This window comes from Podarcis liolepis (assembly GCF_965112155.1).
Source record: "Podarcis liolepis genome assembly, chromosome: 2".
NCBI lineage: Eukaryota > Metazoa > Chordata > Lepidosauria > Squamata > Lacertidae > Podarcis > Podarcis liolepis.
In genome coordinates this window covers 76,245,518-76,261,609 of record NC_139555.1, presented here as the reverse complement: position 1 = coordinate 76,261,609, position 16,092 = coordinate 76,245,518, and the positions used below count along the sequence as shown (strand labels likewise).

At 44.1% G+C, this 16,092-nt stretch overlaps 1 protein-coding gene across 6 annotated transcripts in view; it reads left to right on the top strand.

Annotated features, from left to right (window-relative positions):
- PFKFB4 (6-phosphofructo-2-kinase/fructose-2,6-biphosphatase 4) overlaps positions 1-16,092 on the top strand; it is a 68,199-nt gene that overhangs the window by 18,585 nt on the left and 33,522 nt on the right. For 2 of the 6 annotated variants that reach the window (XR_014522417.1, XM_083489010.1), the window contains exon 1: positions 10,936-11,289. The exons of 3 other annotated variants lie outside the window; for them this stretch is intronic. Coding sequence is in view for 2 of the 3 variants with exons in the window: in XM_083489010.1 (XP_083345136.1) it covers positions 11,187-11,289 (103 nt within the window). In the remaining variant the exon portion in view is untranslated. Of the gene's footprint in view, positions 1-10,935; positions 11,290-16,092 lie in introns of those variants that run through there. One more of the 6 variants, XM_083489011.1, reaches the window with a different exon arrangement.

Genomic DNA, 16,092 nt, shown 5'->3' with positions numbered 1-16,092 from the left:
ACCTTTTGAGTCACAACTAGAACGTCTTCCTCCTTTTGCAGATCTGGGATTTACCTTTGGTCTCTCAACTAGCGTTTTTTTTTGGGGGGGGGGGAAGCGGTTAACACCCTTATTTTTCAAACATCATTATAATATACTTCATTGCAAAATACTTTTTAAAATGGACTTGTTAATTACCAATTGTCATGATGACATTAAGGTAGTCAGTATGTTAAAAAAGAAAAGAAAAAAGCAGCAGCTATGGAGTTTGGCAAGATAAATGTACCAAAAAGGCACTTTCAACATCCTAGAAGTAGGATTTCAAGGAATATATAAGTGTTGGAGGATATGAATGAGATTACAAAAATTTGGTTAAATGTAGCCATTTAGGCTATGCACATCTTTCTTAGCAAGCTTTTAATCTGGACAGAATATTTTGTGTTCATTGTCTTCAGTGTCATCTGCTTTCCCTTTGTTTACATCCCCACGCCGATAGGCAATCGTGTTGAAAACTGTACACACACTTATATACAGTATACACTTAAGCTTTATGGAGCACACTGACTCTCTTTACAATAGAAACATGTATTTTATTAATTTGTGGTTCTAACAAGTGGGGGGGAGTCTTTATCTGGAAGTGGGAGGCATGCCTATGTTAAAATGATTAAATAACTTTGCGGTGATTTGGATTTTGAAAAGAAAAAGAGTAACTTGCTTACCAGTTGTTTGGGAAATGAGACGTAGTGTTTTATTTTCTAGTCTCATTACTCTGCACCATCATGTAAGCAAGGATTGAGAATTGAAGACAGAAGGCATTCTGACCTCATTCTAAGCTTGGGCAGAGCCTAGTTGACACTGCAGGGATTTACCCCTTGACTGATCTTCAAACAAAGCTTGCAGTGAACAGGACAGAGCAACGTAATGGCTTAGCATGGTGACTAGACATCACAATATTAGTTTTTAATTGCTGGAGATAAGGTACTGTTCATTCTGTGTTGTGATGCATAGTTAAAAGATCACTTTGAGTAAACATATGCAGTATGTGGCATATGTCTACATTGACTGGGATTTGGGCAGCGTTAAGTGAATCTAATGGGATTAGGAAATACGTAAAATTCAGAAATGGTTTTGTCCTACTCTCCTGTCTGCTCAGCTACAAAACATTAATTGCATAGTCTTGGCAATTAGGCTGAGTTCATGCCCTAGAGAGAGCGAGAGAGAGCATTTATATACTTGGAACTCATTTGATTTTAGCCTGACAAGAGTACTGTTAGTTATGTAAGTCTGAATATAGTAGTGACTTCTCTAATATCACTAAGCAAAACTTTTAAGGGTTCAGGAAGTTGAACTTGGGTTTTCTGCACTAATCCCAAACTCCCTGGCTTTTTGAACAGTACAACAGCAAAGCACTCTAGGCCACGGTTCCAATTATATCACTGTAGTTATGGTCCCTTAAAGTTTTCATTCCAGTTCTCTGTAGTTGCTTCTCCTTTCCTTCTTGCAAAATTGACTGGCACTACCTTTAATAATTTATTTTTTGTACCCCGCCCATCTGGCTGGGTTTCCCCAGCCACTCTGGGCGGCTTCCATAGAAACAAAAAAAACACACTAAAATATCATACATTAAAAACTTACCTTTTTTCTTTTTGTAATAGTGTTGTAACTTCTAGTGGTTAGATCAAGGGTGCCTAACATTTTTTGGCCTGTCAGCTGCCTTGATTATTAGCCATGCCTCTGAGGGTTGCATGTCTGTGGCGGATGTAGCCATCATATGTATGTGCATGTACATACACACACACAATCAGCACTTCCAGCCCTCCCCACTGGGGTGCAGCTGATTGGAAACACAATCTTTAACATTACACAGAAAGGCAGTTTTCCTGCCTACCCCCATTCCAGCACTGGGGTGGAGGGAAATGCTGCTTTTTTTTTTTTAACTCTTAAAGAGCAGTCAGGCTCTGTCTCAGCACTGTGGTGCTTCGGACAAAGAATAGAGAGAGAAAAATCCTTTGGTTCTTTTGGGGTTATCTCTTAAGCAGCATGCATATATACCTTTTAGCAGATCTTGGTGGGCCAGATGCAGCCTATGGTCCATGAGTTATCCACCCATGGGTATCGCCAGGATTTTTGTTAGGGGGGAAGAACATCAGCTTTGTATTGATTATAGGGGACAGCTGCCTCCCTGTCCTCACCCCTGTATCCACCCCTGTTTTAGACAGTGGACTTACCCAGTGTTGTGGAAGGATGATACAGTCCAGGGTCACTGATTTTAAAGAGCTTGCAAGAGGGAGGAGAGGCTGAAGAATGAGCACACATGGGATCATAGTTCAGCTGCCCTTAAAGCAATGCACTGGCTGTGTGAGAGCTACAATTGTGCCCCTCAATTGGCCTTGAAGGCAGCTGTTAAAGACTTTATTTACTTCTGGGAATTAAGGGGCCTAACAGTTGTAAGAATGATACTGTAATTTTGAGCATGCTTGTGTTTTTATTTACTATTTATTGCTATTGTGGAATATTTGTAATGATGTTTATATTAAATGATGTTTAAATTATAATGTTTACCATCCTGGATTGCTGCTTGGTAGGACAGGCAATAAAGAAATAGAAAGAAGTGCCTTTCTGTGTAATGTTAAAGGCTGCTGGATCTGTTTTTCATGTAGCCTAATGACAAGCTCTGGAGAACTCAAAAGCTTGCACGCTGTTTTGTGAAATTTTGGTTGGTGTAATACGCAATATAAAACAAAATCTTTATTTGGATAGCCAGCTGCAGTTTTGTTACAGAATCATGTGTATTAGAAGAGGCATGTTGCACACAGATGTGGAAACAGTTGCATCGCTTATCACATGTGGAAATTATATTTCTGATTAAGGACTATTAAGCATATCTAATTAAATGACACTAGCTATTATCTTGCTCTGGGGGAGCCAAATTGAGACAAAGGATTGTACCAGTGCAGTGGTGTTTAGGATAGAGAAAGTTAACTGTTTTCTCCGGCATTTCTTGATAGAAAGCTATTGAGATTGTCTTTCTCAATATTGAACTTCAGTATTGAAATATCCATTACATGAACCAGATTGTTTGAGAGAAAAAGAGAATCTACAAGCGTAGGTTGGCTAGATTGGTCATGTTTTAAGTGTCTCATACTGGGATTATGAAGGACATTAATTTTAAGGCTTTGAACAGGGAGCTAAAAATAGGTGGTTGGATCCACAATTGCGTGAACGGGAGGTCATTTATACTATGGGACTTTCCTGCTTTGTCTGTTCCCCCCATGTAACTGCTAGTGTACATGAGAAGCATTTCCGGATGGTTGGGATTTGTTATTCCAAGCTTAATTTCTTCCTCATTTACAGTGTGCAAAGTACCATCAGATGAAATTTTTTAAATGGCAGAATAACAGAATTGCAAAGTTGGAAGAGACCCTGAGGGCCATCTAGTCCAACTTCCACAATGCAGAAATCCTGTTCGCAGCTGTCTCTGGGTGGGCTTGAACCACCCACCTTCTGGTTAACAGCCAGACGCACTGACCCATTACACCACCTGAAATATTTAACCCAGGATTAGAATATGAAGGCCAAACAGATAAAACACATGAGAGTTATGGGTTCTAACATAGCTCCCTCTTCCACATATTATCTCACCTTTGTTCATTTTCTATTCTTATTGCTTTGGATAAATGAATGAGAGCCAGAGCACAAAATCTTCCAGAAAATGTTGTAGAGAGAATCTCTAAATCTTTGTTTCCTGCTAGGTGATCTGGAAATAAGCTTCAGTTCTGCTCTAGAGCAATAAAGTTGTTTCCCCAAAACTTTCTGCATAGAGTTTCATAACAGGTGAAGGCAAAAAGGTAAAGGACCCCTGGATGGTTAAGTCCAGTCAAAGGTGACTATGGGGACTATTGGTATGCTTTCAAACTGCTAGGTTGGTTACCTTTTTAGTTTGATTACAACTGGCCTGTTGTCTCCTTAAATCTTCATATACATAGTGCTTGGCTATGTGACTATGAAGTGCCATCTACTGGTGATATTTGACTTTTTAAAAAAATGTGTGATATTTCATGTCATTAATTTTTAATTATATGAAATCAAGTAATGCACACATACACATACATATTTGGTTTACAGGATCAATTTAATTGATTAGCTGGTTCAACTGTGATGGAAGACTAAAGGGTAAATTTTAGGAGTAAATTACTCCTGTTGACTGAATACAAACAGATATAATGCAGATATTGATGAATATAATTGCTGTCAGAACTCTGCTTATTACTGATTAACTGACCATGCTGGGGAAACCCAGCCAGATGGGTGGGGTATAAATAATAATAATAATAATAATAATAATAATAATAGTCTCTCTCTACTGCCAGAGGCAGTAAGTCTCTGTATATCATTTTAGGAACCACAGAGGGGAAGAGTGCTGTTGTGCTCAGGTCTTGCTTGTGGGCTTCCCATGGTCATCTGGCCAGTGGCGTAGCTTGGGGGGTGCAGGGGGGCCAGCCGCACCGGGCGCAACATCTGGGGGGGGCGCTCGCACTCTCAGCTCTCTGCCCCTACCTGGCTCACTCACTCTCACTGCAGTGCTGGCTGTGCGAATCTGATCCGAGCCGCCGGGTCGCCGCCCACTGTGGGGTGTGTGTGTGTGCCAGGCGTGCGGTGCGGGGAGAGAGCGAGGGACTATCTGGGGGAGGGACAGTGCAGCGGCCGCCCAGTGCAGCGCTGAGCGCGGGAGAGAACCACACCAGACCAGACCAGGCAGCAGCAAGAAGCTGGCAGCGGCGGCAGGTTAGGGGTTAGGGGGCGCAAATTACTTGCCTTGCCCCGGGTGCTGACAACCCACGCTACGCCACTGCATCTGGCTGTGAAAACAGAATGCAGGACTTGCTGGGCTTTTGGCCTGATTCAGCAGGCCATATCTTGTGTTCATATAAACACACACATAAAGAGAGCAAGGGAGTGATATTTAATACTAAGATTGATTGATTTTTTTAATAAAAAGTTTGAAAAGTGTAATAATGTATATAATATTTTTGTTGAAGTGATTTTTTATATGTATATAAAAAGAATGTTTGTTAGCTTTGTGGATAGATATATGGTTGTGGTTCCTCACCCTCACCATGTGTTACCATTTTTTTTGGTCTTATTCACAATTTGCCCTTGCACTGCATTGTTCAAACATATATCATTGGGTGCAAGTAGTACTAAAATGCAGTTTTGCCTACCTGAGTCTCCTGATCTAATATAGCTGCTATGTTCAGGCACAGTAATGACTATTTCCTTTGTGCCAGGACTTTGACAGACATTCTGACCAATAATTTTAATAAACCACAATATTATAAAGAGATTTGCAAGATCCATCACTCTAGCTCACTACAGAAACTGTCCCGGCAAGCAATCACTTTCTCATCTCAAGTAATTGAATGTAAATCTTGTATTTGCCACACAGCATGTTGCACTACCATGGAATTCTGAGAATGAAAAGCAGGTCAAGCAACATGCCAGCATTGCAAACTACCGTAATAAAGATCTCACGTTAGAGCTCCCAAACATCAGGAAGTGCATGTAATGTTTAGACCTGGCCTTGCAGTATGGTATGTGAGAGGTAGGGGGAGCACAAGATCACAATGCTTAGACTCAACCAATATCATTACATCTGAGTCAAGCCTTAGAATCTCATAATATCACAAACCCTTTAAATAGCCCTAAATGTTAAAAAAAAAAACACCAAAGAGCAAAATAATCCTTAAAGAATGTCATTACAACCTCACATTATCACAGGCATATTACTTGGGAGAAGAGTATGTTTTGTGTACAGATTGGCTATTTTCAGTAGACAAGATTTTAACCTAATTTTTACATTAAAATATTTAAAGCATTTATTTGCACAAGTATTGTCTTGCAGTCTTAAGATACAGTAGTAAAGCACCTTTGAAGGTAAGCAGTTTAGCTAGACAGCAGTAGAACAATTAGTAAATCCTTACTGCAGTAATTATAGATAGCTTCCTGACCCTCTTATTGTTAGGTTATGGTCAAGGCCATCTTCCAGATGATAGAAAAGGAAATGGCACTAGAAAAGGAAATGTCTACCCAATCAGCTTTCATATTTGGTCACAAAGACTGCACTTGCTTTGAAGTTAAGTAGTACTGAAACATCTACCACCTGGGAAATAATTAAAAAACAAGAAGTTCCCATTGCTTTATGAGAGGCTTCCAAGGCTCAGTGTGATATCAAGGACAGCCCCTAAATCCCAGTCTCCCCCAACTGGGCGCTTTCCACATGTTTGGTGTGTGTCCTCTATCAGTCCAAGCTAACCTGGCTATGCTGGGTGAAGGTTGATGGGAGTTCCAAACACCTTCAGGGCACCAGATTGGGGAAGGCTGCTTTAAAGTGTCGTGGGACTTAGTTGTTTTTATACTTCTATACCACGATTTTCAACACGTGTGAAAATAAGCTGGGCTAAGTGGCAATTCCCCACCTGCACCCCAAGAAAGCAGGTGCTTAAATCCTGATTTGCATCAGAGGGACTGAATGAGCAGAGAACACATTGTAGTAACTACTGTCCTGCCCCATGATTCAGGACCAGAACAGAACATTTAGTTTAAAATTTCTGTTTTCCCTCTTTGTGTGGGAAAGACTAATATAAAACTTAGCTCTCAGCTGTTTATCTTATGAATATTCTGCAAATGGCTCTTCAGCGAAACTAAGAACAGGTTTTTCATGCCTTTTTAAGTACCACATCTAGCTTTTAAGAAGCTGGATAAAAAGAAACATAAAAGTTTTCTAGTGGGAAAGTATAACTCCTACTTGATAATTGCACAATTATGTAAAATACCTTTTCCCCCTCCCGCATGTTTCCAGGAACTCATAAGCCTTGCGTAAACGGGAATCGAGAGCTACCAACTGATCTTCTGGCTGGTTTCCAGTAAATGGGCATGGATTCTTCAGCCAATACTGCAGATCTGATTGGCTGGCCAAATAGTGCAGGATCTGCAGTACTGTTCAGAGATTAAAACCTTCGAGCATGTTTTTATTGCATGTCCTTGTTTATTGAGGTGAAGTTGTTGCTGTTGCTGTTCTGTATCTTTATTTGCTCTTTGGCACTCTGTATTTCTCCTGATTCCTGCCCTGGCCACTCCATTTCCCTCCCTCCCCTCAAATATTGTAGTTCACTCCCTTTTATCCTGTCTTCCCCCCTTTCCCTCCTACCCTCTCAGTTGCTCCACTTTCTGTTCAGCTATTGATCTGAGCCTTGAAAAATATGTAGAGGAGATGGGAAAAAGGGTCACTCTTCCAGCTTAACTCCTTTAGCTCCACATACTTCTCAGTGTGGAAAATAGGTACCCCTCCTCAGTATTTCAAGGAAGATGAGCTTTGAGGCTTCATGGGCACCTCAAAAGGGGCAATGTGCTATGAAAAGACTGGAGAAAGATGGATGGCAATAGGCAAATGGACTGGGTGTCCATCAATATGCAGATGATACCCAGCTCTACCTTTCTTTCAAATCAGAACCAGTGATGGCGGTGAAGGTCCTGTGTGAGTGCCTGGAGGCGGTTGGAGGATGGATGGCGGCTAATGGATTGAAGTTGAATCCTGACAAGACAGAAGTACTGTTTTTGGGGGACAGGGGGCGGGCTGGTGTGGAGGACTCCCTGGTCCTGAATAGGGTAACTGTGCCCCTGAAGGACCAGGTGCGTAGCCTGGGAGTCATTTTGGACTCACAGCTGTCCATGGAGGCACAGGTTAATTCTGTGTCCAGGGCAGCTGTCTACCAACTCCACCTGGTACGCAGGCTGAGACCCTACCTGCCCGCGGACTGTCTGGCCAGAGTGGTGCATGCTCTAGTTATCTCCCGCTTGGACTACTGCAATGCGCTCTACGTGGGGCTACCTTTGAAGGTGACTCGGAAACTACAGCTAATCCAGAATGCGGCAGCTAGACTGGTGACTGGGGGCGGCCGCCGAGACCACATAACACCGGTCTTGAAAGACCTACATTGGCTCCCAGTACGTTTCCGAGCACAATTCAAAGTGCTGGTGTTGACCTTTAAAGCCCTAAACGGCTTCGGCCCAGTATACCTGAAGGAGCGTCTCCACCCCCATCGTTCTGCCCGGACACTGAGGTCCAGCGCCGAGGGCCTTCTGGCGGTTCCCTCATTGCGAGAAGCGAAGCTACAGGGAACCAGGCAGAGGGCCTTTTCGGTGGTGGCGCCCGCCCTGTGGAATGCCCTCCCATCGGATGTCAAGGTGATGGACAACTACCTGACATTCAGAAGACATCTTAAGGCGGCCCTATTCAGGGAAGCTTTTAATGTATGATATTTTAGTGTTTTTTGGTTTCTGTGGAAGCCGCCCAGAGTGGCTGGGGAAACCCAGCCAGATGGGCGGGGTACAAATAATAAATTATTGTTGTTATTATTATTATTATTATTATTATTATTATTATTATATGTGCAGGATCAAACTGGGGTTAGAGATTAAATTCAGGTGCCTAAAGTAGCATAGGTTACTGGTTTGCTTGGAGAGCAGAAAGGACGGAAAAATCAGAAAATTAAAGAGGGAAAAGAACCCGGAACATGGTTGTTATCAATTCCCAGGGTAGTCAATATGTTGTCATCTAGATATACTTTGACTCCATCTCCCATCAGCCTTGACCATCGGACATGTAGACTGGAGCTGATGGGAGATGGAGTCCAATAACATTTGGAGAGCACCACATTGGCTACCCCGACTTATCAGCACTTGAGGGAGGATGCTGTCCTGTAGATCCTTGACCAGTCTGCAATAGAGTAACAGGGGGGCAAGCCTTTTGGGGTGAAGGCATAGAAGAAGAATTCAAGGTTGCAGTTTCCCTTGGAACCCTGATGAGTACAAAATAATAAAGAACCAGGGAACAAGGTAGGAAGGGTGAGCAGAGCTAACTAACTTGACTGAATGGGCATGGCCTGAACACTGCTTTTAGTTTTTTATCCTTTTAGAATTTGGTTATGAGAGGGAGCAATTTCCCTAGATATTTATTTAATTTAAAGCACCTGTAATTTGCTTAATATTTAAAAATCTCTAAGCAGTGTACAATATTAAAAACATCCATTATCATTAAAACAAAAAATTCAGCCTAAAGCTAATAAAACTACAGTATAAAAGCATCTAAAACAAAACCAATAATGCAGGGGATAAACAAGGAGGAGAGCATTTAAAAGAGTAGAGGCCTACCATGGATGACAAGTGCAGAACTGTGTGGGGTGTAATAAGGGGTCCTGCTTGAAGGGAGAACATTAACCTTGATAATGGGCATTACCTGTTTCCTGGTACTTGCAGTGCCTCAGGCATGGAGCTTCCTCTAGGCCAGGGTTCAGAAACCAATTAAAAGGTGCCACGCGTGTGGCGCTGTGGGTTAAACCACAGAGCCTAGGGCTTGCCGATCAGAAGGTTGGCGCGCTCCTGTTGCTCGGTCCCTGCTCCTGCCAACCTAGCAGTTTGAAAGCACGCCCAAAAGTGCAAGTAGATAAATAGGTACCACTCCGGTGGGAAGGTAAACGGCGTTTCCGTGCACTGCTCTGGTTCGCCAGAAGCGGCTTAGTCATGCAGGCCACATGACCCGGAAGCTGTACGCCGGCTCCCTCGACCAGTAAAGTGAGATGAGGGCCGCAACCCTAGAGTCGTCCGCGACTGGACCTAACGGTCAGGGGAACCTTTACCCTTACCTTTAGGCAAGAAAGGAAGGTGTTTTCCTTTTCTGGAGTTCTTGGTCACTTCTGCTGTAGAAGCTAATGACTGATCTTGTTATGGCTCTCTAAGCATCAGCTTAGTTCACCTTCCCAGACAGTGCTGAATTTTTTTGAGTCAAAAGTGCTGAGATATAATTAAAAGAGTGGTGAGGTTGAGCTCCTTGGTAAGAATTTAGGGGATTGTTCTGTGTGAGAGAGTGGCTGGCAGCAATGCAGTTCATTGTTAATACTGCTGGTCAGAGGTGAAGCTTGTTTGGATTCCTAGTTTTAAGAAAACAACTCTTCTAATTATCAGATTGCAACAGTCAGTCGCCTTAGACCTCATGCCAGAACAAATCCATGGCTCTGTTGCATGTATTAATGTTCTTAATGTTCTCTTGAGTTGCAGGCAGACTGGTTGCACTTTGAAATGTTCAGTACCTACTTAAATAAAATGCTTGAGCATACATTATGATTCATGTTAGAGCAGGGGCTTCTGTCTTCACTTTTAACTCCCACCCACCCAAAGCACACTGAGCACAGCTAATGGCAATATATTATTCCCCCTCAATTTTTAAATCAGGTGGTTGGAAATTTCTGCTGGCAATCCCAGAAACTGGGCATTTGCAGGGCCTGGCTGCCATCCCATGACCGCTGCAGCAAAGGGACATTTTTTTTCCTGCCCCTCCCCCCCCTTTACAACCTGAGCGATGGAGTTGTATAAACCCCAACGCTGCCAGTCAGTGATTAGGACTGCAGTCCAATTTGACTACCCCTCTGGAGATTTAAAGTGGTTTAGGCTGCAATCCGATATACACTTACCGTCCAATTTTAACTCAACGGCGATCACTTCTGAGTTGACATGCACAGGATTGCACGGTTAGTGATGTTGGATTTTTTAAAAAGTCGTTAAGGACTCTTAACGATCTTCCACACTGAGCCTTCTCCTAAAACTACAGCTCCCAAAATGCTAAGGCGTAACAAACCTGTGAATGACTGTATTCCCTCCCCCCCCATCCCCAAGGACAGTTGCGGATTAGCCTGAACACATTACTGCAGACGTTAAGTGGCATTTAAAGCGGGTTGATGCTTCCTTTACCCATATGCGCCTACCTACGAGTAAGCACCATGGACCCCAGTGCGGCTTTGCCTTGTGTTACCCCAGCCCGTTTCTAAAGCCTGCGCGGCCAAGGCATCCCTTTGTCTCCGCGAAGCGCGCAGGGGGCGGAGCCCAGCCTCGGCGCCTCGCGCGCATTGCTTCGCTCCGGAGTTGGGGGCGAGTCTTCCTGCTCCGCAACTTGTTCCCCGCGCTGGCCTGAGGGGGCGGAGCGTCCTGCAGGCCCCACCCTTCGGTGGCCTTGCCAGCACCCCCCCCCCCGGTGTAGCCGAGGATCCAGGACACGCGCCGGCTGGCTGGCTGTCGGCGGCGCACCTTCCCGGATCTTCCTTGGAGCTTGTCGCAGCAGGCGGGACCGCAGGAGGGAGCGAGCCCCCAATGCGAGAATGGCGTCTCCGCCGGCTCGAGAGCTCACGCAGAACCCCCTGCAGAAGATCTGGGTGCCTTACAACAACGGGCTGCCTGCAAAGCACAGCGCGCAGCGAGGCGGTAAGCAAGTAGTGGCGGGCAGATCTCGGGGCGCCTTGGCTTGCGGGGACACCGGAGTTGCATCAGCCCGGAGCCCGCGAGGGTGTGTGCCGGGGATTGAGGAAGCAGGACGTGGTAGCGGAGGCCTCTTGAGGGGAACGAGAGGCGATGCAAAAATCTTAACACCTCAGCAGAAAGAATAGGAAAGCCGGCGTCTTCCGAGGAGAGGCGGGGTAGCTGGATGACCCTCCCTCCCGCTGGTGCCCGGAGTGGCTGTGCTCCTCGCTGCCGGAGCGCCGTGTCCAACGCATGTCCATTGGGGTCCTGGAGAGGCGCAGCTCAGAGGGATCGAAGCGATGCCCTCTGAGTGCCCGTTATTCTTGGCGCAAGGGCTTCGCGACTCATACAGGCTCTGGAGATATTTGCTAGCTGCCATTCGCCTTCTGGTGGGCTGCAGTAAAAAGTACATAGAATGTGTTTCGCCTTAAAGATCCTGCCAATAAATACTTGATAACGTCCACCTTTTGGGAGGAAATCAGGTGGTTTCTCCATACTCTTGACATTGACCCCCTTTGCCAAGTGTACTGCCCCCCTGTTCCTCAGTCTCCCTGTACCCCAGCTTTCTTGCACGCTCTTTGCTTTCTAATAAAAGAAAGAAAGAAAATAAAATAAAAGCTATAGCAGGAGCAACATGAACAACAAAAAAGGCAAGGGGGAGATAAAGGAGGAATTCAGCTTTTGACAAAGTACCTCACCAAAGACTGCTTAGTAAGCCTAGCAGTCAGTGAATAGAAGGAAAGGTCCTCTCATGGATCATAAATAGGTTACGCTGCTGGAAGCAAAGAGTAGGAATAAATGAGCAGTTCTCTGAATGCAGTGAAGTAGAAAGTGGAGTCTCCCAAGGATCGATATTGGGACCTGTGGTTTTTAACTTACTCATAAAAGATCTAGAGTTTAGAGTGAACAGCAGTGGGCGTAGCCAGGATTTTTGGGGGGCAGGCCTTTTGTTAGGGGTGCAGAACCTCAGTTAGCTATGTATTTTTATTGATTTTTATTGATTATGGGGGGCATCTGCTCCTCCCTGCCCCCCTGTGGTGAGCAGTGAGGTGGCTAAGTTTGCTGATGATACTAATTTTTTCAGAGTCCTTAAAACAAGTAGAGATTGCAAAGAGTGGCAAAGGGACCTCTCCAAACTGAGTGAATGGGTGGTAAAATGGCAAATGCAGTTGAATGTAAACAAGTGTAAATTTACACATGTGGCTGCTGAAAATCTTAGTTTTACATACATACTCTTGGGGTCTGAACTGGGGTTGGTGGACTAGGAAGAAGACCTTGGGGTCTTGTTCAATGTAGTAGATAGTTCAATGAAGATGTTGACCCAGTGTGCTGCAGTGGTGATGAAAAAGGAAAATTCCTTGCTAGGGATCATTAGGGAAGGAAAAACTGCCAGTATCAAAATGCTGTCGTACAAATCTCGGGTATGACCGTATTTGGAATACTGTATAGTTCTGGTTGCCTCACCTCAAAAAGGATATTGTTGATTGGGAAAAGGTTCAAAAAGAGGCAACTAAAGTGATTAAGGGGATGGAGGGAAGGTTGCAGCATCTGCGACTTTTTAATTTAGAGAAAAGGTAAGGTTTGATATGATAGACATGTACATGGACAAGTGTGGCATGGAGAGAGAGAACGTTTTTTCTCCCTCTCTCATAACACCAAAACTCATGGCCATCCAGTGAAGCTGAATGATGGAAGAGTCAGGACAGATAAAAGAAAGTATTTCTTCATGCAGGGAGTGCATAATTAAACTATGGCATCCGCTTCCATAGGAGGCCTTGAAGGCTACCAACCTAGATGACTTTAAAAGAGGATTTAGATATATTAATGGAGATGGCTATCGAAAGCTACTGCTATTCCCTGCCTCCACAACTGTAAGCAGTAATGCTTCTAAACACCAGTTGCTGGAAACCACAGGATGGGAAAGTGCTCAGATCCTTGCTGTGTGTTTCCCACAGGCATCTGGTTGGCCACTGTGAGAAGAGGATGCTAGACTAGATGGGCCATTGGCCTAATCTAACAGGCTGTTATTCAGTGATCCTGCGTGTGGCCTTCTGGGACTCTGGGTTTCTCAGGCCGGTGGATTTCTTGCTTCTGCACTAAAGAACACATGCAGGCAATGGGTGTCAATATTTTTGGTTTGGTTCCGTTCCAGTAATAAATACCAAAGAACTGGAAAATGAGGCAAATCCTGAGAAGAGATGGGCTCCTTGTAAGCAGGATGTCTGTTCACCTATAGCAGAATGCATACTTTGTCCCACAGTCACCCACCCAAAAAATCAGGTATATCGGCAGGTGCGAGCCAACATAGTTTGAAAGAATGAGTGTGCCTGCCTGCCTGTCTATTGGAGTCATATCTAATCAAATTGGCTTTCACTTAAGAGGATACTCTTGTCTCAAGATTACATAGATTCATGTCCCCTTTGGCAATTTATTTTCTCCAGTAATCTGTCTCTGGAAGCTTACAGATGCCTTCTGCTCCTTTGTTGCACTACCTTTGACCGTATCAGGTATATCAGCCCCCATGTTGGCTGCAACCATTGAAAAAAAATGACAGCATATGTCTAGCATGCCACTTGGCAGGTTGCAGGGTTAAGTCATGAGCAGTACAAGTCACTTCCATGCCTATGTCTAAAATGGTGGTGTGGATTGCTACTTGGCCTAGCTAAGTGATCAAGTGGTTATTTGCATCTCTGATACAGGCAATGGCATGTTGTTATGATCTGAATGGCAGTGGTCCCCAAACAGTTTACAAACGAATATACTATTTTTTATCTAATTCCTGATATTGAAAGTAAAAGGCACCACTCTTGGGTCTTTTTTTTTGGCCTCAACGCTAATCTCTGGTTTGCATGCTCCTCCTTCAGTATGGCTATGAAGAGGAGATTGGAAGCAGCTGCTTCTGTTTGGGAGTTATTTGTGTTATTTATTACAGTGGTACCTCGGGTTAAGTACTTAATTCGTTCCGGAGGTCAGTTCTTAACCTGAAACTGTTCTTAACCTGAAGCACCACATTAGCTAATGGGGCCTCCTGCCGCTGCTGCGCCGCCGGAGCACGATTTCTGTTCTCATCCTGAAGCAAAGTTCTTAACCTGAGGTACTATTTCTGGGTTAGCGGAGTCTGTAACCTGAAGTGTATGTAACCCGAGGTACCACTGTACATTTATATATACCACCCTTTTCTTCCAAGGAGCTCAAGGTGCATGGTTCTGATCCTCCCCATTTCATCCTCACAACGACCCTGTGAAGTAGGTTAGGCATAGTGAGTGGCCCAAAGTCACCCAGTGAGCTTCATGGCTGAGTGGGGAGTAACATCAATTTGTTTTATCATCCCAGATTGGGTATATGGTTTTGGGAAGCAAGTCAACTTCAAACTATACTTTATGCATCTGGATTGTTTCAACTAATCATGGTTCAGATTAACTACAGTTTGGGGTTCAGAGGACTGCAGTTCCATCTAATATGGAAGCTTCTGATCTCCTTGCAGGAAGGTGAGGGGTGTATGTGCATGCAAGGCTCACTGACTTGTAGTGGTAAATCATGGCTTAGTGATATGTCCAAACATTCCTGTGTGTTTCCCACTAGTATAGGGGAAGGAAGAGGCTATGGAGCAGGGGTCAGCAACCTTTTTCAGCCGTGGGCTGGTCCACTGTCCCTCAGACCATGTGGTGGGCCGGACTCTATTTTGAAAAAAAATAAATGAACGAATTCCTATGCCCCACAAATAACCCAGAGATGCATTTTAAATAAAAGGGCACATTCTACTCATGTAAAAACACGCTGATTCCCGGACCATCCGTGGGCCGGATTGAGAAGGTGATTGGGCCGCATCTGGCCCCCAGGCCATAGGTTGCCTATCCCTGCTATGGAGATGCGTGGTTGAGAAAGGAAGGGTAAAATAAAACTGCAGAAGAAGACTATAGTTCATAGTAACAACATCAATTTGCTCAATTCCTGGAGGGGTCTGTGCGTCCATGTGTATTAACTATAATTTGGCAAAAACTGTACTGTAGATGTTACTGTTTTCCTACTTTCCTCTAACATGGATTTTTCATGCACTAACCCCCCCCCCCAAAAAAAAACTTTAGTGGTGTTGGGACAATGGGAATATTAGTGTTTTGAACAGAGTGATTTATTACCACAGAGGCTGAAGGCTAGGAAAATGAAGATAGAAATTGAAGGAGCTATTAAAAAGTGACATTGAACTGACTAACGGGGGGGGGGGGAGAGAGAGACTGCTCTTAGCTTAAGTTGAAGCATTAATGATGAAAGAGTGTGATATCCATCTGCTATCGTTTTCAGTAATCTAATCCTGAAGATGTTTTGTACTAAGCCGAAACTGAGCGCAACCTGGCCCTTCTATAATTGGCATGAACCAAAGTTATTTTGGAGTTAATCTTTCAGGTTGTTTTAAGATCTGCACAGTCCTCCCGGAACCTGTGTGTGAATGTGGAGTTGAATAAATTTATACAGCAGTTTGGCCCCATTTTGGCAGTATTCCAGAAGGATTTGGCTGGTTAATGGTTTCAAATAGCTTCTTGTTGGAATTATTTGAATTAGTGCTTCTTGGAACACAGTTTAACACTTTAACTAGTGCTTTAAGTGTGCATTTGGAATAAGATATGGTCAAAATAATGGAATACTTCTGTTAAGACTAGGGGAGAGGGGTTTAGGCCTGTTCTGAACCAGCAGGCATACGTGCAAAGATCTTAAAGGTAGTACTGAGTATAAAATAAATGCATAGATGGTGCAGTTTCTAAGGCTGGGATG